At 40.7% G+C, this 20,974-nt stretch overlaps 1 protein-coding gene across 13 annotated transcripts in view; it reads left to right on the plus strand.

Annotated features, from left to right (window-relative positions):
- The window catches only part of BRCA1 (BRCA1 DNA repair associated), a 66,877-nt gene that overhangs the window by 32,126 nt on the left and 13,777 nt on the right, over nucleotides 1-20,974 (plus strand). For 12 of the 13 annotated variants that reach the window (XR_007412872.1, XR_003133640.3, XM_025440434.3 and 9 more), the window contains 6 exons: nucleotides 3,210-3,381; nucleotides 9,284-9,407; nucleotides 12,159-12,349; nucleotides 14,064-14,374; nucleotides 18,058-18,145; nucleotides 20,550-20,627. Coding sequence is in view for 10 of the 13 variants with exons in the window: in XM_025440434.3 (XP_025296219.1) it covers nucleotides 3,210-3,381; nucleotides 9,284-9,407; nucleotides 12,159-12,349; nucleotides 14,064-14,374; nucleotides 18,058-18,145; nucleotides 20,550-20,627 (964 nt within the window). In the remaining 3 variants the exon portion in view is untranslated. The remainder of the gene's footprint in view (nucleotides 1-3,209; nucleotides 3,382-9,283; nucleotides 9,408-12,158; nucleotides 12,350-14,063; nucleotides 14,375-18,057; nucleotides 18,146-20,549; nucleotides 20,628-20,974) is intronic. The other variant, XR_007412873.1, reaches the window with a different exon arrangement.

Here is a 20,974-nt window from a genome sequence, read left to right on the forward strand (position 1 = left end):
AGAAGCAGGCTCCATGCACCGGGAGCCCGACGTGGGATTCGATCCCGGGTCTCCAGGATCGCGCCCTGGGCCAAAGACAGGCGCTAAACCGCTGCGCCACCCAGGGATCCCCTTGTGCTCCTTTCTGAGTGTGGATTTGGGGCTCTGTCATCCTTTCACTGATGCCTTTCACTTTTTTGTCCCTTGTGTTTTAAGGTTGTAGGTTCCAGTTTCTGATTTTTTTTTTTTTTTTAAGATTTATTTATTCATGAGAGGGACACCTGGGTGGCTCAGTGGTTGGGTGCATCTGCCTTAGGCCCAGGACGTGATCCTGGAGTGCCAGGATCAAATCTCCCATTGGGCTCCCTGCGGCAAGCCTGCTTCTTCAAGAACTCTGCCTGTGTCGGTGCTCCTCTCTCTGTGTTTCTTATGAATAAATATTTTTTTAATTTTTAAATTTTTCTTAAACAAAACAGACTTAAAGTCAGATTTCCTGGCTAACTTAAATCTAGAGTAGCACAGACAGGCAAAATGATTGAAGCAGAGTCTTTTCCCACTGTTGAAAAGAACTATGAAGTATATAGGAGGGTAGCCCGGGTGGCTCAGCGGTTTAGCGCCACCTTCAGCCCAGGGTGTGATCCTGGAGACCCGGGATCAAGTCCCATGTCAGGTTCCCTGCATGGAGCCTGCTTCTCCCTCTGCCTGTGTTTTTGCCTCTCTCTCTCTCTACCTCTCATGAATAAATAAATAAAATCTTTTTAAAAAAAAAGTATATAGGAGATAGAGAAATTCTAATTTGGTACTATTAGTATCTTTTTTTTTTAAATCCAAGAGCGATGAACTGCATTCATTAACTCATTTCTACATTAAACATTTGCTAAGTATTTACTACATGCTAGGCATTGGGAATACAAAAATGATGAAGGAAGGATTCCTCCCATTGAGAAGGGTCCAGTGTTCCATTTCCATATACTAATGCATTAAAAGTATAAGTGAAGTAATGGGGCGATTGTCTGTTCCTGATAGTAGATGTGGATGGTGGGGACTCCTGAAGGAGTCCACAAATGTGTGTTTTGGAAAGCCCTTTACTTACCAAGTACTTTGCTTTATCAAAAACCTCATTTGAGCTGGGCCTTGAAAGATGAGAAGAATTTTCCCAGGTAGAAAGGGAAGGGAGGCAGCAGTCAAGGCAAAGACACAGAGGCATGAAATGTCCAGAAAGCACAGAGTTTTCCTATATGATGGAAAACAGGGCATATGGATGGTTTAGGGAAGAAACAAAAGATCAGTGTGTGAAAAGCCTTTTGAATGCTATGCTTAGGAATTTGGACTTTATCCTGAGGGCAGTAATGAGTGATAATTACATAGTGTCCAGAAAGTATTAACATCTGAGCAGTGGTATGCCACTAAGGTCCTTATGGAAGAAAGAGGCATGGTAAACATGGCTTTTAAAGAACTTCCACAGTAATGCAGCTGTATTAAAAGAGATCAGAGAAGCATGTTGGGAATATAAAAGAAAAATAGGGCTAATTCCAGAAACACTTAAGAATTAGAATTAAAAAAAAAAAAAACTCATTAGTAAGCAATTTGGTTTTAGTCTCACAAATGTATCTAGGCAATTACCTACAAGGGAATTTAGTTTATAAAGTAACTCCTTTGAGAAAACCCAAAGTAAAGTTATCTAATTACAGTTTTCCTGTTACTGTTTTTCCTGCTTTTCTAACCTACTTAATGGCCACAGAGAGGTTAGATGTGATGGTCGTGCCAGAAGTGACAGATAGAACTTCTGAAGCTTAGTGGTTATCTGTGTGTGGTTTACTTCCAGATTTACCGAGGCAGCCCTAGGGCCAGCTGATCTGTTTGATCAGCAACAGAACTACCCACAAGCACCACGTGGTGGCAATGGCGCTGCTGCAGACATTGGCAGCAGGGCAGTCTCAGGGCAGCAGCAGAAGCCTTTTTGACACTGGGAATACATTTTCTGGTCATAAAAGCCTGAAAACTGTGAACTCAGTGTCGCAGGAGAAAGTAAATGGCTTGTTTTTAGTAGAGGGCAAAGTCATTTTCAAGGATCAGAAGCAATGGAGGGTGAAACAGTCTGTTTCCCTGGGGTTCACTGGCAACCACTGATGTTCCTCTACCAGTGATGAGGAAATGTGTGTTTTGGAAAGCCCTTTACTTACCAAGTACTTTGCTTTATCAAAAACCTAAGACTTAGCAAGATTTCTTCTTGAAATAGATAAGTAAGCATCAGCAAGGCGCATAAGCAAGAAGAGCCCATCTCAGCAATTTAGCGCCACCTTCAGCCCAGGGCGTGATCCTGGTGACCCGGGATCAAGTCCCATGTCAGGCTTCCTGCATGGAGCCTGCTTCTCCCTCTGCCTGTGTCTCTGCCTCTCTCTCTGTGTGTCTCATGAATAAATAAATTAAATAAAATAAAATAAGTTAAAACAATTTTTTAAAATTTCTATAAAAAAAAGGCAAGAAGAGCCCATTATCTTGAATTGAAAACAATAACTATCCTTACAGGATTTCCCAGGGCTCTTTCTGCTAGATCCTTCCCTCCAACAGGTGACCTCTAGGTACTCTCTCCGCATCCAGAATGGCAACACCATGAGGGCTCTAATCCTCAGCACTAGAACAGTGCCTCACATATAATAGATGGTCAGCAAATAGTTGTTGAATGAACAAATCGATAAATCAGTGGATTAGCTCTTTGCTCTCTCTTTTTGAAACTAAATGTTTAAAGAATCCCAGAAAAGGAAGAATCCTCACCAGCCAGAAATCCAGATCTCTTATGAGTCCCACAGTACCAAATCTGGAAACACAGCCTGTGCAAAATGTTAACAGAATCATTCTAATTTTAAATATCATGTGTGAGTACCTTGTTTTTGTGTGTGTGGTTTGTTTTTTGGTTTTTGATTTTTGGGGTTTTTTTGCTTCCTAGCTTTAAAAGAAAATAACCAGCTCTGAAAGGACAAAACAATAAAGCAAGTCTATGTCGGAGAGTTTGAGGAGTTTTTTCCCCACTCTAACATCATTCTGAAGTCATTTCATGGTCATTAATTGCAGGAATATGATTGGATTAAAAAGTGTTCAGCCAGAACTCATAATTCCATACTAGATGATTTCGATTCCCATGTTAAAATTAATTGGTGTGACATATTCTTGCTCTCTGGCAAGTTGCTAAAAGAGTGTGACTTTCTTGGTGTCATTTCTTCTGTTTACAGCAGAGAGATACCATGCAAGATAACCTGATAAAGCTCCAGCAGGAAATGGCTGAACTGGAAGCTGTGTTAGAGCAGCATGAGAGCCAGCCCTCTAACAGCTCCCCTTCCCTTATAGCAGATTCTTGTTCGCCTGAGGATCTGCTGAATCCGGAACAAAACGCATCAGAAAGAGGTTTGTAATATTGGCTAAACTCTGATATGTTAAGCAAAATTCTTCCCCTCCCTAAGCCTTTATCCTTCTAAAAAGTGTGGGCCTGGGGCATCTGGATGACTCAGTCAGTTAAGCCCCTGACTCTTGATTTTGGCTCAGGTCATGATCTCCGGGTCCTGGGATCCAGCCCCACATCTGACTCCATGCTCAGCACAGAGTCTGCTTGTCCTCCCTTTGCTCCTCCCCCTGCTCATGCTCACAGGCACTCACATTCTCTCCCAAATAAATAAAATCTTTAAAAAGTATGGGCCTAATCCAACATTTTATGTTCTTTGCTCAGAATAAGTTTGCTGAATCATTCCATGGGTAATTTTATTTAGAGCCTTGCTTCTGGTCCCTGTTCACAATTTACCTTACAGAGTAACCAAGACCAGTCATGAAGTGTCATTGTCTGACTGAGTACCCACAATGAGGAGATGCTATGAGGAGCCCATAGGAAACTGAATGTGATAGGGAAGACTGGGAATAGGCAACCCTTCATTCCAGAAAGCTTAGAGAAAACAACAGCCCATAGGAAACTGAATGTGATGGGGGAGACTGGGAATAGGCAACCCTTCATTCCAGAAAACTTAGAGAAAACAACAGACCTTGAAACAGTCATGTCAGGTCCTGAAGCCCTATCTATCTATCTATCTATCTATCTATCTATCTATCTATCTATCTATCTATCTATTTAAAGATTTATTTATTCATGAGAGACACAGAAAGAGAGAGGCAGAGACATAGGCAGAGGGAGAAATAGGCTCCTCAAAGGGAGCCCAATGTGGGACTCAATCCCAGATCCCAAGATCATGCCCTGAGCTGAAGGCAGATGCTCAACCACTGAGCCACCCAGGGGTCCCACCAAAGCGCTATTTAACGTGCCTTCTGGTTTTGAGAGAGAGAAAGATGTCCTAAGTGTTAGGAATTGTACCATAAGCCACAAAGCCCAGTTATGAGGAGAGTGGGGCGCTTTATTCTGAGAGAAGTCATTTTTAGTAACCAGTCAGATTGGAATGATCAGAGCTGACTTCCTATAAGAGGGGAAGGGCACTGAGCTGAGGAATAAATGAAGGAAAGCAGGCATAAATGAAGGAAAGTGAGCTGAAGCTTTGAGTTTTTAATTGGAGAAAAACAATTCCTTCCTCCTTGGGAAAGACAGCACATTAGGCAAGTTTTAATTAATGGGGGCAGGTCCATAGACACATAGGTGAGAGGCTATGTGCAGGCCCATGTTCCACAGTCAGGGTGCAGGGTGGGGCGGGGGCGGGGAGGGGGACCTGCTTACGGACTGGCAGGTGTGTTGAGCCCTCCCAAAATATTCTTCACTCCTGACTCCGGACACTTACGCAGCTAACTTAGTATGAATGTTCCTTCTTCATTGCTCCCTTCCCCAGCCCTGCTGGGGACCACAGGGCCTGCCTTTTTGTCTTTCTAGGAATTCAAGTCTTAATTTTCCAGAATAGTGTGGCCCTGGTCCCAGAATGTGCCCTGCAGTATTTTCGTGTTCAGGGAGAAACAGTAGCTCATGCATAAGAAGCTGGGGACTCTGTTGCTATGGCACTGGTTCAAAATGTATTTCCTTAAAATGCTTTCTTTGTAACGGTACCTTCATTTAGTTCATCTCCCAGATAATGAAGCCTAAAGTCTCGTCCCCAGCACAGTTCTCTTCTTTAGGGTGCTTTCACCATCTTAGTTCTAAAAACAGATTAGACTTTCCCTGTTAATGCACAACATAGAAAATGTTATTGTCTGGCTTTGAATGTGTGTGTAAATATGCTGTCTCCTTTTTAGAGTGTTGTGTGTGCACATTAATTTTTTCCTCAAAATCTGCAGACAAACATTTCTTATGGCTTTCTTTCTTTCATTTTAAAATTTCATAAATGCTGTATTTTTATGCATTATGCTTTATTGTGGATTTGAAAACCTTTTTGAACACTTCTTTTGAGGGCAGCCCAGTGGCTCAGCAGTTTAGCGCCGCCTTTGGTCCAGGATGATCCTGGAGACCCGGGATCAAGTCCCACGTCGGGCTCCCTGCATGGAGCCTGCTTCTCCCTCTGCCTGTGTCTTTGCCTCTCTCTCTCTCTCTCTCTCTCTCTCTCTCTCTGTCTCTCATGAGTAAATAAATAAAATCTTAAAAAAAAAGAAAAAGAAAAAGAAAACTTCTTCTGAGTCTCTGTATAACATTTTTGTCAGGAGCTTTTACTGTCTTTTATAGTAAACTTATTCATGGTCTTCTTATGAAATTATAGCATCTTCAGAGTTCTCAAATAGGTGGACAAATGTTGAGAGGAGAGACAAGAGGCTAATGAAGATTTCTTGGTTTAAAAGAAAAAAGGTGTGAGGCGCCTAGATGGCTTATTAGCCCATTGCATGTCCAACTCATGATTTTGGCTTAGGGGATGATCTCATGGGTCCTGAAATCGAGACTTGAGTTGGCCTCTGTGCTCAGTTGGCATTCTGCTTTGTTTGTTTGTTTGTTTGTTTTTAAGATTTTATTTATTTATGAGAGACACAGAGACAGACACAGGCAGAGAGAGAAGCAAGGTCCATGCAGGGAGCCTTTTGTGGGACTCGATCCCAGGTCTCCAGGATCACACCCTGGGCCGAAGGTGGTGCTAAACCATTGGGCCACCGGGGCTACCCACTTTAATTTATTTTCTATTTAAAAATTTATTTATTTAGGGGATCCCTGGGTGGCTCAGCGGTTTAGCGCCTGCCTTTGGCCCAGAGCGCGATCCTGGAGTCCCGGGATCGGGTCCCGCGTCGGGCTCCCGTCATGGAGCCTGCTTCTCCCTCTGCCTGTGTCTCTGCCATTCTCTTTCTCTCACTCTCTCTCTATGTCTATCATAAATAAATAAAATCTTTTAAAAAAATTATTTATTTGAAAAAGAGAGAGAGAGAAAGCACAGAAGGAGAGGGAGAAGTGGACTCCCATTGAGCAGAGAGCCTGACATGGGGCTTGATCCCAGGACCCTGAGATCATGACCTGAGCCAAAGGCAGATGTTTAACCGACTAAGCCACCCAAGTGCCCCCCTTTTTTTTTCTTTTTAAGATTTACTAAAAAAAAAAAAAAAGATTTACTTATTTATTTTAGAGACAGAATGTGCATGGGAGGGAAGGACAGAGGCAGAGGGAGGGAGAGAATACAAAGCGGACTGCCCAGGGATCCCTGGATAGCTCAGTGATTTAGCGCCTGCCTTCGGCCCGCCACGTGATCCTGGGGTTCCAGGATCAAGTCCCACATCTTAAAAAAAAAAGAAAAAAGTACTTTCTCCCAATTCCACAGAGAACATCTTCCATGACCTCTTACATTAGCATAACTGAAATATGTTGTACAAATTGCTCAAATGCTGCCTCTCAATAATATCCACCATAAACCACTATATATTTTTTAAACATTTTATTTATTCATGAGAGACACAGAGAGAGAGAAAAAGAGAGAGGCAGACACAAGCAGAGGGAGAAGCATGCTCTATGCAGTCCTGATGTGGGGCTCGATCCCGGGACTCCAGGATCATGCCCTGGGCCGAAGGCAGGCGCTAAACCGCTGCGCCACCCAGGGATCCCAAACATTAGCATTTATAAGATCACAGTCCGTTACAGTGGAAGTGATTTTCAGACACATCTGAGCTTTTCTGTCCTGCAGTATGTTCAATTCCTGGCTCCTTCCCTGGAAATTCTGAATCAGTTGGGGTGGGTGGGTTATGAAAACTGAATTTCATTTAGGTCCTATACTTCATAGTGTTTTATTTCTTAATATCTTTCCTTCTTCCCTGATGTTTTTTCCTTTGATCCCCCTCCAATATTTTGCATAATTCTTAGGCAGTAAGTTTATTAAATGTTTGCTTTAGCCCATATTCTCTACCCATGAAGAATATAACAGTTTAAGATACCCAGAAGAGGAGGGGTGGTTTAAGAGAAACTGTTCCAGGACTTTGGCTCTGGATTCTGCTTTATGAAATAAGGATTAAGGAAGAAGAGCAGAAAAGTTTTGCCCTGTGTTTTTTGTATACTATTGAGTTATCAAATCCAACTCATTGTAGCTTAATTTCTTTTTGTAGCTTGAACCTTGTTGTATTGAAAAGAGCAGTGTGGCTCAGTCATTTAAGCATCTAACTCTCGGTTTTGGCTCTGGTCATGATCTCAGGGCCCTGTAATTGAACCCTGCATCAAGCTCTGTGCTCAGTGTGGAGTCTGCTTGGGATTCTCTTCCTCGCTCTCTCTCTGCACCACCTCCCCACCCCTCACTTTTCACATGCACTCCCTCAAATAAAATATTTTTTAAAAGAAAAGAACAACTCATATGCCAAATGTTTAGATGATGTAATGACTTTAATATCTGTGTTTCTGTCTGAGGTTCCTTCTCCGCCCTCCTACCCCCTGCACCCTTTCACTTTTTTTCTTTTTAACCCTTTCCAGTGGTTAATTCTTTTGGGTGTGATTCCTTAGAGACTGAAGATTATCTTTTATCAATTATCACCCTGTATTTGGGGTGAAATGATACATATGCAGTTGAAAGAAAAGCCTGCTGGTTCACTGTAAGACTCCTTACTTTCAGCAGTTAGGAGTTCCTGTGTTCTTAGAAACACACAGGTCCAGAAAAGATGGGCATAAAGGAAACTAAAAATAATGGAAAATAATGGAAACTAAACTAGGAAATAAACTAAATAAAGGAAACTAAAAATATTTGAGGAATAACTCAGGAAACCAATGATTATTCCCCCCCAAGCTATCCAGTGACTTAAAAATCAGTTTAATTAATACAGCCTTTTGTTTAAATTGCCTTGATTTTATGCATTTGAGCTTTTCTAATAAAAGCTCAAAATTTTTAAAAAGTTCAAAAGAAATTATAATCATCAGTGACTTTAATGGGTAGAAGACATTTGTAATTTTAAGTGTTTGTTTTTGCTTTTTTAAGATTTTTGCCTTGGGACACCTGGGTGGCTCAGCAGTTGAGCGTCTGCCTTAGGCTCAGGGCGTGATCCCGGAGTTTCGGGGATCAAGTCCCACATCCGGCTGTCTGCATGGATTCTGCTGCTCCCTCTGCCTATGTCTCTGCCTTTTCTCTGTCTCTCATGAATAAATAATTAAAATCTTAAAAAAAAAAAAAGATTTCTGCCTTGAAGGCATTTCCTAGAAAGCAGTGATACAATAATACGTTTGGAGGAATTAATAAATAAAAAAGATGTACTAACATGCCAGAACTTTGCCTTGGGTCTGGTGTGTGTGTTTTCCTTTTCCTATGCCATTTCATTATCAGTACCATGGATTACTTCAAGGTTCCTTATCAGTCTGCACCTCATTTTTTTGGTGTGTGGGTTGGTTTTTTGTTTTGTTTTTTTCCTTAGTCGTTGAAAATGGGAAGCAAAATTGTCACCTGTTTTTTTCTTTCTCATCCGACCACACCCCTCATTTCCCCACATGTGCAAAAAGCTCAAATCCCCATCCTCTACAGTCTTTGATGTGGAGGCAGTAGAGAATGTGCTTTGGGCTTTCCAGTACTTTCTCTTCCCTGTTATCTAAGGGGATTTCAGAATAATTTATTTTGCTGCAGAGATAAAAATTCATTTCCTGTTCTTGTTTCCTTATCATTCAGGGCCCAAAAAATGTATGTTTTTTCCAGCCTCGTCTCAGCCAAGTATCTTCATTTACTCTGTCCTAAAGTAATTCCTTTCATTGTCCTTATTATTTTTGAGTCATTTAGTTTTGTCTGGTGCTGCATCACTTATGTTTACAAAATTCTGTCTGATATACTTGTTTAAAAACCAATTTGATTGTCACAGGTTGCTCCTTTTAGAAAAATCAATATCCTCACCTGAATTATCATCAGGACAAAGCAGTAAAGTAGATCTCTTTGTTTTCTCATTCCATTTAACGCAGTATTAACTTCAGAGAAAAGTAGTGACTCTCCTATAAGCCAGAATCCCGAAAGCCTTTCTACTGACAAATTTCAAGTATTTCTGGATAGTTCCACCAGTAAAAATGGAGAACCAGGAATGATACGGTAAGAAGTAATAAATGTCAAGTTGTGGTCTCTAAGTAACATCTTTACTTCTATTGAACTTTTATTATTAAATTTTTTTCACCATCCTTTTTCTAGTTTTTTTATAAATAGCCATTTCTAACCTTTCATTGCTCTAAGATACTTCTTTTGTTTAATTGCATATAGGTTTTCTAGATCTATACAAGGCATGAGCTATGAGATGAGAAATGTATAGTAGATCTGTCCCTTTTGAAGGTCAGGATAAAATATAGAACTGAAACCTAAATAAACCTGGGAGCTGAAGTAGGCTTCTCCAAAGTAGCCCTTGCCCTAATTGAAGTTTTTGCCTCTCTAGAAAAAGTTTGGATATTGATTTACCCCAAGAAAATTCAGAATCTCTTTCAGGGATGTCTATGCAAATCATCATTGAGATAAGACTGTATAGCACTTCATATTTTCAAATATGAATAAAAATATGAATTCAAATATGAATATAAAGTACTTTGCCTGCTTCCTCATTGGATCTTTGCAATGATATGAGGGTAAAAAGACAAGTTGGGACTGGTAATATTTGATAGTTCAGAGCAGAACCTCAGAGCCATTAGAGTCCTCCATCTCACTGCTCTAGGAAGAAAGAGGAATTCATATTATTGAGCTCCTACTTGTGTGTACATATGTTTTTATTTTTTATTTATCTTTCTGAAAATAGTAATCAGTTGCTGATAGTCTAATCATACTATCTTTCAAGCCTCTTGAATATTTTTTAAGGCTGGGTGACTGGGACTCCTGGGTGGCTCAGAGGTTAAGTGCCTGCCTTCAGCTCGGAGTGTGATCCTGGGGTCCTGGGATCAAGTCCCACATCAGGCTCCCTGTGTGGAGCCTGCTTCTCTCTGCCTGTGTCTCTGCCTCTCCCTCTCTCTCTGTCTCTCATGAATAAATAAATAAATAAATAATCTTTTAAAAAAAAAAAAAGGCTGGGTGACTGACATTTTGGCTCGACAGAGTGCAAAGATCTGGTCTCCATAGGCACTAGCCCATGTTTAGTTGGAATGACCTCATTGCCATGTTTTAACCAGTTGAGCTAACCAGCCATTTAATATTGAGACTAAATATTCCTTGACCTCCTCCTCTTCCCCAGTGTACCCTATTAAAGAACCTACACGTTGGGGTGCCTGGGTGGCTTAGACGATTAAGCATCTGACTCTTGGTCTCAGGGGCATGAATTCAAGCCCTACACTTGGCTCTAAGCTGGGTGTGGAGTCTACATAAAATATGTATATATTACATATAACATATATTCATATATTTTTTATATATGTATACATATGAAAAGGAAAAAGGGGGGATCCCTGGGTGGCTCAATGGTTTAGCGCCTGCCTTTGGCCTGGGGCATGATCCTGGAGTTCTGGGATCAAGTCCTGCATCGGACTCTCTCCCTGGAGCCTGCTTCTCCCTCTGCCTGTGTCTCTGCCTGTCTCTCTGTGTCTCTCATGAATAAATAAATAAAATCTTTAAAAAAAGAAAAAAGAACCGACATATTGATGAATGTCCACTCTCTACCAGACTACCCAAGAGCAGCGATTCAGGTTTTGCTCATCTTTAATGCCTAGGGCCTACTTTTATTGCTTGACTTGTAGTAAACACCCAGTAATTGTTTAATTGACAATTATTTAATGTATTTTAATTAATTATATTATTGTATATATTGTTATATCTTATTTTGCTAAATAATCCATTATAATTGTATATTATGATAATTGTTTTTATTTAAAATTTTTTAAAATTTTTATTTATTTATGATAGTCACACACAGAGAGAGAGAGGCAGAGACACAGGCAGAGGGAGAAGCAGGCTCCATGCACTGGGAGCCTGATGTGGGATTCGATCCCGGGTCTCCAGGATCACGCCCTGGGCCAAAGACAGGTGCTAAACTGCTGCGCCACCCAGGGATCCCCCATTGTTTTTATTTAAAGGATACTATAAATGCATTTGAGGATGAAGTCCTCAAATCTAATAAGTATCCTTTAAATATGTTGCTAAGTATCCTTTATGAAGCCCTAACACCTGAAAGAGTGGAGGACTGAATCACTGGCCACATGTGCTCTTCTGACAGTACTTTATAGCTGGCTTTTGTTTTAAGAATGGCTTTGGATGGGCAGCCTGGGTGGCTCAGCAGTTTCGTGGCCTTTGGCCCAGGGCGTGGTCCTGGGGAGCCCTGCGTGGAATCTGCTTCTCCCTCTGCCTGTGTCTCTGCCTCTCTCTCTCTCTCTCTCTCTCTGTGTGTGTGTCTCTCATGAATAAATAAATAAAATATTAAAAAAAAAAAAAAGAATGGCTTTGGACATTGAAAAGGCAGGACGTAGGGATGATTCAATGAATTCTGCTAAAATTGGGTAGAACGAATAAGTATAGAAATGTCAGAATTAATCAGCTCTCTGTTTTCATGAGAGATCTGATTCTAATACATCCATTTGGACTCAAGTGGAAGAGTGTATAGAGTGAGTGAATGACAGTGGGAAATTTGGTGAAATTTGCTGACATGCTTTTTGAACAGCTGAAAAATATCCCACCTCAGCCCAGGCCTTAAGGGAAGCTGTTGTATGTAGCCCTGACACACTGGGAGGCATCACAACTCCAGACTTCTAGATTTTTCGCTAGTCATTCCCCACCTCTCTTAACAGTGAGCTGTTCCACTTATGCTTTGGCCGCACAGGAAGTATGATGAGCCCTTTCATAAGCCATGATGGAGCATTTCTTCCTTCATTCTTCCAGGTCTTCCCCTTCACAGTCCCGGTTGTTAGATACTAGATGGTATGTACACAGCTGCCCAAGGAGTCTTCAGGACACTAACTGCCCATCTCAGAAGGAGCTCACTAAGGTTGTCAGTATGGAGGAGCAACAACCAACTGAGTCAGAAGCAAGAGATCTCATGGAGCAATCTTATTTGTCAAGACCAGATCTGGGTAATGCATCATCTGTTCTGATGGGGGAAACACTTCTGTTTGACTCTTACCTAAAGATATTTTGGTTAATCAACTTTTCAGATGTCTAGCATGTCTAATCTGTAATGAATGCTTCTCTTATACTTAAACCCATTTTAGAAAAATAGCTTGAATATTAATCCAAATTTACATGAAAATTATTGCAGTTCTTAATCTGTCTTTATTGGTTTAACTGACAGTTTTGAGGATGGGAGAGTCTTGTGTGCTCTAAATATTTTATTTAAACTGTAAAGTAAGAATTCTAGGGCCCTAGGGGCATCTGGCTGGCTCAGTCAGTAGAGGATACAGCTCTTGATCTTGGGGTCATGAGTTCGAGCCCCACATGGGGCATAGTGACTCCTAAAAATAAAAGGTGAAAAACAAAGAATTCTAGGGACCTCGAATAAAGTTTTCAGCCTGTCCTTTACTGAAAAATGAGTCAGATCTCCAAAGTAAGCTCTTATTTTATGAATTAATGAATATAAATGACTATATTTTAAGCCTTATAAATCACCTTAAACAGATGGTATGTTTTATGGCTTATAAATCAAAGTTTTAATCAGTAAAAAAAAGTTTTAAATTAGTCCTCAAAAACACATTATCATAAAATGTGCTCTTTGGCACCTAAATGTGGTATTTGGCCAATGTTCATTAAGGTCACCTTAGGAGAGATGTCTGAGTGGTTCAGCGGTTAGGTGTCTGCCTTTGCCACAGGCGTGATCCTGGGGTCGGGGATTGAGTTCCGCATCAGGCTCCTTGTGGGTAGCCTGTTTCTCCTGCTGCCTGTGTCTCTGCCTCTGTCTGTCTGTCTCTCTGTGATAGATAGATGATAGATAGATAGATAGATAGATAGATAGATAGATAGGAATCTCACACATTCTCTTTAGCTATGCTTACTTCCTGATAGAGTGACATTTTCTGAAGTGTTTCAGGAATGGTCATCTATTTTTAATTTGGTAATGATATCTGATAATTTATTAAATCAAAAAGACAATGATAAAATTGTGGATAAAGAAACAAAAATCTTGGGATGCCTGAGTGGCTCAGCGGTTGAGCGCCTGCCTTCAGCCCAGGGCATGATCCTGGAATCCCAGGATCGAGTCCATATCAGGCTCCCTGCATGGAGCCTGCTTCTCTCTCTGCTTATGTCTCTGCCTCTCTCCCTCTGTGTCTCTCATGAGTAAATAAATAAAATCTTAAAAAGAAAAGAAACAAAAATCAATTTGAGACAAAAAACTTCTCATTTTTCTTTTTTTTCTTTTTAAAGGTTTTATTTATTTATTCATGAGAGACACGGAGAGAGAGGCAGAGACATAGGCAGAGGGAGAAGCAGGCTCCACGCAGGGAGCCCGATGTGGGACTCGATCCCAGGACCCTGGGATCACACCCTGAGCCAAAGGCAGATGCTCAACCGCTGAGCCACTCAGGCATCCCTGTCTCGTTTTTCAAAATTGTTCTCCTTCTTACAAAAGTACCATGTTTTTTATGGTCATAAAACAGTTGGAGAACATAGGTACTAAAGATTTTGAGATATTTAAAGTTATTTGTATTCCTGTTATTAGCGATAAAATGCTGCTATATTTCTTTAGTCAATTGACTTATACTTTTATTTTTAAAATAAAGAGTCATGATGAATTCTTTGGTAATTCAAGATTCATTGTCATATGGGTTAAACTTCTTCCCCTGTGCCTTTCAGAGGGAGCCCCTTACCTCGAATCTGGAATCAGCCTTTTCTCTGATGACCCTGAGTCTGATCCCTCGTCACACAGAGCCTCAGAGCTGGCTCATGTTAGCAGCATGCCAACTTCAACCTCTGCGTTGAAATTACCCCAATTTCAGGTCGAAGAATCAGCCAAGAGTACAGCTGCTGTCCATATTGCTAGTACTGCTGGGTATAATAAAAGCGAAGACAGTGTGGGCATAGAAAAGCCAGAAGTGATATCTTCAACAAGAGGAGTCAACAAAAGAATATCTATGGTGGCATCAGGCTTGACCCCAAAAGAATTTGTGAGTGTATTTATATATCTCCCTAACAACTGAGACTTCTTAACATATTACAAATAGTTTTAAGTAGGTACTAGCAATGAATAACCTATTGGGAGAAATCTAGGAACCAAGAACAATTCTATGTGATTTAATTTCCATTACTAATTTCTGAAAATTGGGACCTAGATAAAGCTAAAGCTTTATTTTTATTTTGTATATATTTACTTTAAAAAATAAGGGCAGCCCCGGTGGCACAGCGGTTTAGCGCCGCCTGCAGCCCAGGGCATGATCCTGGAGACCCTGGATCGACTCCCACGTCAGGCTCTCTGTATGATGCCTGCTTTTCCCTCTGCCTCTCTCTCTCTGTCTCTATGAATAAATAAATAAAATCTTAAAAAAAATAAAAAATAACTTAAATATTAGTAGAAAGGGGGCAGCCCCAGTGGCTCAGTGGTTTAGTGCCGCCTTCGGTCCGGGGTGTGATCCTGGAGACCCAGGATCGAGTCCCACATCAGGCTTCCTGCATGGAACCTGCTTCTCCCTCTGCCTGTGTCTCTGCCTCTCTCTCTCTCTCTCTCTCTCTCTGTGTGTCTCTCATGAATAAATAAAATCTTAAATATATATATATTAGTAGAAAGGATATAGTTTTGTGTATAATATAGAGCTTTTTAATTTTAATTTTCTTTTTATCTAAAAAAGCAAGTAAGTATAGTTTTACTCCCCAGAGAAAACACCTTGGTTTACATATGAGCGAACTTATGAGTGTAATTAACTAAACCCAAAGTGCTTCCAAGCAAACTGTCAGATAGTGACATTTCACCAGTGTTTGTCTTTATCCTGGCCTATAACATATTCAATAGCCCACTCTATCAGTTCTGCCCTATAGCACCCCCCCACCCCACCCCCGATTAGGATTTTGACAAGTTGTTGGTCCCGGTACCAAAAATAAGAATTGTTTCACATTGTAGAAAAATATCCGGGGACTTCTGGATGGCTCAGCAGTTGAGTGTCTGCCTTTGGCTCAAGGCATGATCCTGGAGTTCCAGGATCAAATCCCACGTCAGGCTTCCTCCATGGAGCCATCTTCTCCCTCTGCCTGTGTCTCTGCCTCTCTCTCTATGTGTGTCTTTCATAAATAAATAAGATCTTTATGAAAGAAAGAAAGGAAGGAAGGAAAGGAAAGGAGAAAGGAAAGGAAAGGAGGAAGGAAGGAAGGAAGGAAGGAAGGAAGGAAGGAAGGAAGGAAGGAAGGAAGGAAGGAAGGAAGGAAGGAAAAAAAAGAAAAGAAAAGAAAAAAGAAAGAAAAGAAAAGAGAAAAAAGAAAAAAAAGAAAGAAATTTCCATTAAAATATTAAGACCTTTGGAATTTTGTTTCTGCTTGGGCTGAGTGTAGATTTCAGACATCATAGGAAATTGACCTCCCTGATAATTAATCACCATTGCTCTCCTTTCATAATAAAGTAATTGAATGACTATTTCTTTTTTTTTTTTTTTTTTGAATGACTATTTCTTTAGAATCATAAGACAACACATCAGAGCATCAGATGGATGCAATAGTGGGTGCCAGTTACTGCACACTGAGAAATGACCCAGTCATTCTTAGGTATTTTTCTTAATATATCCTTCCTAGGCTAAGAACCATTTCTCGTCCTTTCTACAAGTAGTGTCTCAGCATAACATTTTTTTAAACAACTTTTTTTTTATTTTTTATTTTTTATTTTTTTATTTATTTATTTTTTTATTTATTTTTTATTTTTTTTTTAAATTTTTTATTTATTTATGATAGTCACACACACAGAGAGAGAGGCAGAGACATAGACAGAGGGAGAAGCAGGCTCCATGCACCGGGAGCCTGACGTGGGATTCGATCCCGGATCTCCAGGATCGCGCCCTGGGCCAAAGGCAGGCGCCAAACCGCTGCGCCATCCAGGGATCCCAACAACTTTTTTTTTAAAGATTTATTTATTCATTTATGATAGAGAGAGAGAGAGGCAGAGAGACACAGGAGGAGGGAGAAGCAGGCTCCATGCCGGGAGCCCAACACGGAACTCGATCCCAGGACTCCAGGATTGTGCCCTGGGCCAAAGGCAGGCGCTAAACCGCTGAGCCACCCAGGGTTCCCCCCCCCCTTTTCCAGCATAATATTCTTTTTAAATATTTTATTTATTTTTTCATGAGAGACACAGAGAGAGAGGCAGAAGGAGAAGCAGGCTCCATGCAAGGAACCCGATATGGGACTTGATTCTGGGACCCCGGAATCACGCCCTGAGCCGAAGGCAGATGCTCAACCACTGAGCCACCCAGGTGTCCCTCTGCATAACATTCATTCTCTGTGTGCCAAATGTATCACACAACTAACACAGAGGGCAAAGTAACCTCTGTCTGCCTTAGTAGATACAGTGAATAAATTCTCATCTGTAATGCCAGAATTCCCATCTTACAACCATGTGTCCAGATCAGCTGTTTGTTCTGAAAATTCATACTCTGCTTATATTGCTCTTGATCATTTGCCTGTACATCTAGAATTCCCATTTACTCATTGAAAATTAGCATTCCTTTTCCTTTGTTTTGTGAGTTCAGCTTTTCAGAGAGTCTAAAATGATCTAATCTTTTCTGGCCATGGACAATTCAGAGCTGTAGATTAGACTCTAAGTGACTTGGGTACGTGTTGTCTTTAGGCAAGCCAAGAAGAAAACTTTTCAGCTCCATTCAGACTTGCTGAAGTGTGATAAATTTATTATGAAAGCTGCTGACTATAGTACACATGATTAATTCCGAAGCCCATATTAAGATGATCTTTTCAGCTGTTGCTCTTCTAACTGAACACTGTTTCAAGGCTGGGATTTCAGCAATTAATCAGTTCAGAATTGCTAATGATCCTGACAGAGGGCAGTGGCAAAAGGGGGAGAATGTCATTAGCTTTTCTAGCCTCCCTTTTGCAGTGCCCTGTGGCAGTAGAGAGCAAGGCAGCTTGAAAGAAAGATGCCGTTCTCCATTGCAGTATTGCACAGCACAGAAATATTGGCATGGTTGGTGATGACTAGTACATGATGGCCCTTGGTAAGCAAAGTTGTTTAACAAACAGAAGCTACTGATTATGTCAACTGTGTCCGTAATGGATCTGGTTAATCCTTTTTGCTACTTACTGATTTTTATTTGGTTGATAGATAATAGCTAGAAGGTGTGAGCTTTCTTTTGGGCATCACCTGAGTCTCCTCTAATCCTTATCCTTAAGTGAATTGATAGTTTTTGCACTGACCTTTAGAAACATCTTGACTTGAATGTTTTGAAACTACCAGAGGGTTGAACCTTGTTTTTCAGCCACATATCTGTGGCATGACTTTCTGAATAGGCTGGTTACCTCTTGGCTTATAAAGTGTAGGCTGATAAATCTAAATTATATTAAAGTGTCACTCTGCAAAGAAACTGTCTTAAGGAATCAAATGATAGCTGCTATTAAAGGGAAAAATTATTTTGAATCCTGGGTTGTAATTCCATGTCTGTGAGCACAGACTATTTTAGAATTTTTTCCTCAGATTGCTACATAATTTTTATTAAATTACTATTTATTTTGGGACTTCAGGCATGTTTGAATAAAAGGGATGTACCTTTTGTGAGGAAAGTGGAGACTCAAAGCTAGGGTAATAGTCTAAACTGTGTACTAGAGGCAATTGATTATAATATGATATTTGATTTTATTTCAGATGCTTGTGCACAAGTTTGCCAGAAAACACCACATCTCTTTAACTAATCTAATTTCTGAAGAGACAACTCATGTCATTATGAAAACAGGTACACCAAGAGCCCTTATAGAGCATGTTGCGTCCGTTGCATAAAACTACATGAAGAAATGGGATTATTTGTTAAGCAAAAAGCATGGATGACAGTCTTCCAGCAGTTGATCAATTATTTATGAAAGAAAAATAATAGTCTTGCTATTCCTGAGCCCCTTTTGTTTGGGTTAAGATTTGGAGAGTAGTGAGCTAGAACGGCGAACCTCTTCTAGTCCACCCTGCCTCAACCACACCGTGTGAAGGACTGTCTGATAAGACAGAGCCCAAATCCAGAAGGAACATATGGGGCAAAGAGGGGAATGAAGTGAGTCTGCACTCAAAATCAGGGCAGCTGGAAACACTAGCCCCGTGTCTACTCTGTGTCCTAGCTCTACTTGCATACCTGGTTTGAATGTGGTTGACAGGTTTTCAGGAAGCAAGTCCACTGTCACCTCTGAGGTAGCCTAGCATATGAAACAGGAAAAAGAGAAGGGGAAAATTCATTTGTCCTACACTTTCTCTTTTTCTGTCTTAATTATGACTTGTATGATAACAGAGACCTCAGAGGCTTTTAGCTAAATCTAAGTAAACATTTCAGGGCTGCTGAAAGAGCTCATTTGAAATCAGGCCTTATGAGTGTAAGTCTAGTGTCCAGAGCAAGCAAAGTGTAGATTCTGACCCCCTCTACTGCATCCTCTGCGGGAGTGACTGCCTGGAAGATAATGGGTTCTGTTTTGAGCATCCTGCTTTCTTTTTAAGCTGGTCACTGACAAACTCTAGAGCATTTCTCCAGAGGTAAGATGGTGAAGATGGAAGAATGGAGGTCAAAGCAGTGTCATTTGAAGAACAGAGGAAGGAATGCAAAGACTGAAGGGAAGGAGCCAGCTGTCTTCCAGTGTTTGAAGAGCTGCTTTCTGGAGGAGGAGGTGGACCCGCTTGTTGGGCTCCAGAAAGCAAAGGACAGTGTATGCAGCACACAGAAGATGCAAACTGTGGTTCAGGTCTTAAACCTTCTGAATAGAATGGACTCTGGAAATACAGTGGTCCTTTCCAGGGTGCTTCTGTCACACAGCTGCAGGCACTTAAGCATAGGGGTTCAGACTCCTTGGCAGGGACACAGTACCTTCAAACTTCTAAGATCTTAGATTTTTGCAGTGCAAACACTGTACCACAGGGTCAGAGGATAATGCTCTCAGGAATCAGGTGCCAGAACAGGGTACTTTGAACCAAGTGCTATGTTAGAGATGAATGTCATTAAAGTTTAATATATCTTAAACTATAGTTTTGGATCAAAGCTGCTGAAAGGTGAAAAGAAAACTTTTAAATGCAAATTAAACCTAAAGTAGTTCAGTGTTTAAACAAAGGCAATACAACATTTGCTACTTTTAAACTAAAAGTGAACTAAAATTGAATTCTGAGTTTAAAGCCTATGCTAGGGATCCCTGGGTGGCGCAGCAGTTTAGCGCCTGCCTTTGGCCCAGGGCACGATCCTGGAGACCCGGGATTGAATCCCACGTCGGGCTCCCGGTGCATGGAGCCTGCTTCTCCCTCTGCCTATGTCTCTGCCCCCCCCCCACCCTCTCTCTCTCTGTGTGACTATCACAAATAAATAAAAATTAAAAAAAATAATAAAGCCTATGCTAAATCAACTTTTACAATAGTTAAAAAGTTTTAAAAATTGAAGAAAGAAAAAAGATTTTTAAAAATTGGCGAAGAATTCTAAGAGCGAGACTAGCCATTGCTTCTACTGGCAAATAGCCTACTGTGTTTATTGGGAATCAAGGGGTTAGCACTCCCCTAGTAGATATTCTGGGGGTGAAATTTTGTCACTTACATGGACATTTCAGATTCAGGATTTCACATATTCATCTTTCACATTTTGCTATCGAGTGAATTAGATCTTCTGCATCCACATGTATCAGGACTACTGACCTGGGGGATTTCTTGGACACAGTGGCAGACATCTTAACACCTAGAAGATAGGGCAGCCCCGGTGGCTCAGCGGTTTAGCGCCGCCTTCAGCATGGGGTGTGATTCTGTCGACCCAGGATCAAGTCCCCGTCGGGCTTCCTGCATGGAGCCTACTTCTCCCTCTGCCTGTGTCTCTGCCTCTCTCTCTCTGTCTGTCATGAATAAATAAATAAATCTTTAAAAAAAAAAAAAAACACCTAGAAGATAGAGCAGACCTTTCCTGTGGTCTTAACCTCCTATCAGCCTCTTCCAGACTTCCAAAGATGCATACCTGCTGGATATAATTAAGAGTGTGCTTCCAGCCTCTGAGTCTGTCGCCAGGGCTGTTGGAATCATCAATCCGGATTGATCTCAAGTAGCATAAGGAGCTAGGGGCACTTTAGCTTCTTACAGCAGAACTTCCTGATTTTTGTTTTCAACTTCTAATCCTTTGGATGTTTTTCATCCTGCAGATGCTGAGTTTGTGTGCGAACGAACACTGAAATATTTTCTGGGTATTGCAGGAGGAAAATGGGTAGTTAGCTATTTCTGTAAGTACAATATAATGTCTTCCCTCCTCCCTTTAACACCTCAGAATTGCATTTTTACACCTAACATTTTTTAACACCTAAGGTTTTTGCTGATGCTGAATCTGAATTACCAAAAGGTCTTTAATGGTAACACTAAACTAGCTTTATCTTGAATACATATCTCTTTGTTGAGATAAGCTGGTGATGTTTGGGAAAATGGATTTCTTTTTATAACTAATAGGACCTAATCTGCTCTTAGCAATGTTAGCATATGAACTAAGGATTTATTTAATACCAGGCAGAAATCCATGTGCAGCAGGCACTTTTATAATGTTTATTTTTATTTATTTATTTTTTTTATAATGTTT

This window comes from Canis lupus, chromosome 9 (genome assembly GCF_003254725.2).
Source record: "Canis lupus dingo isolate Sandy chromosome 9, ASM325472v2, whole genome shotgun sequence".
Lineage (NCBI taxonomy): Eukaryota > Metazoa > Chordata > Mammalia > Carnivora > Canidae > Canis > Canis lupus.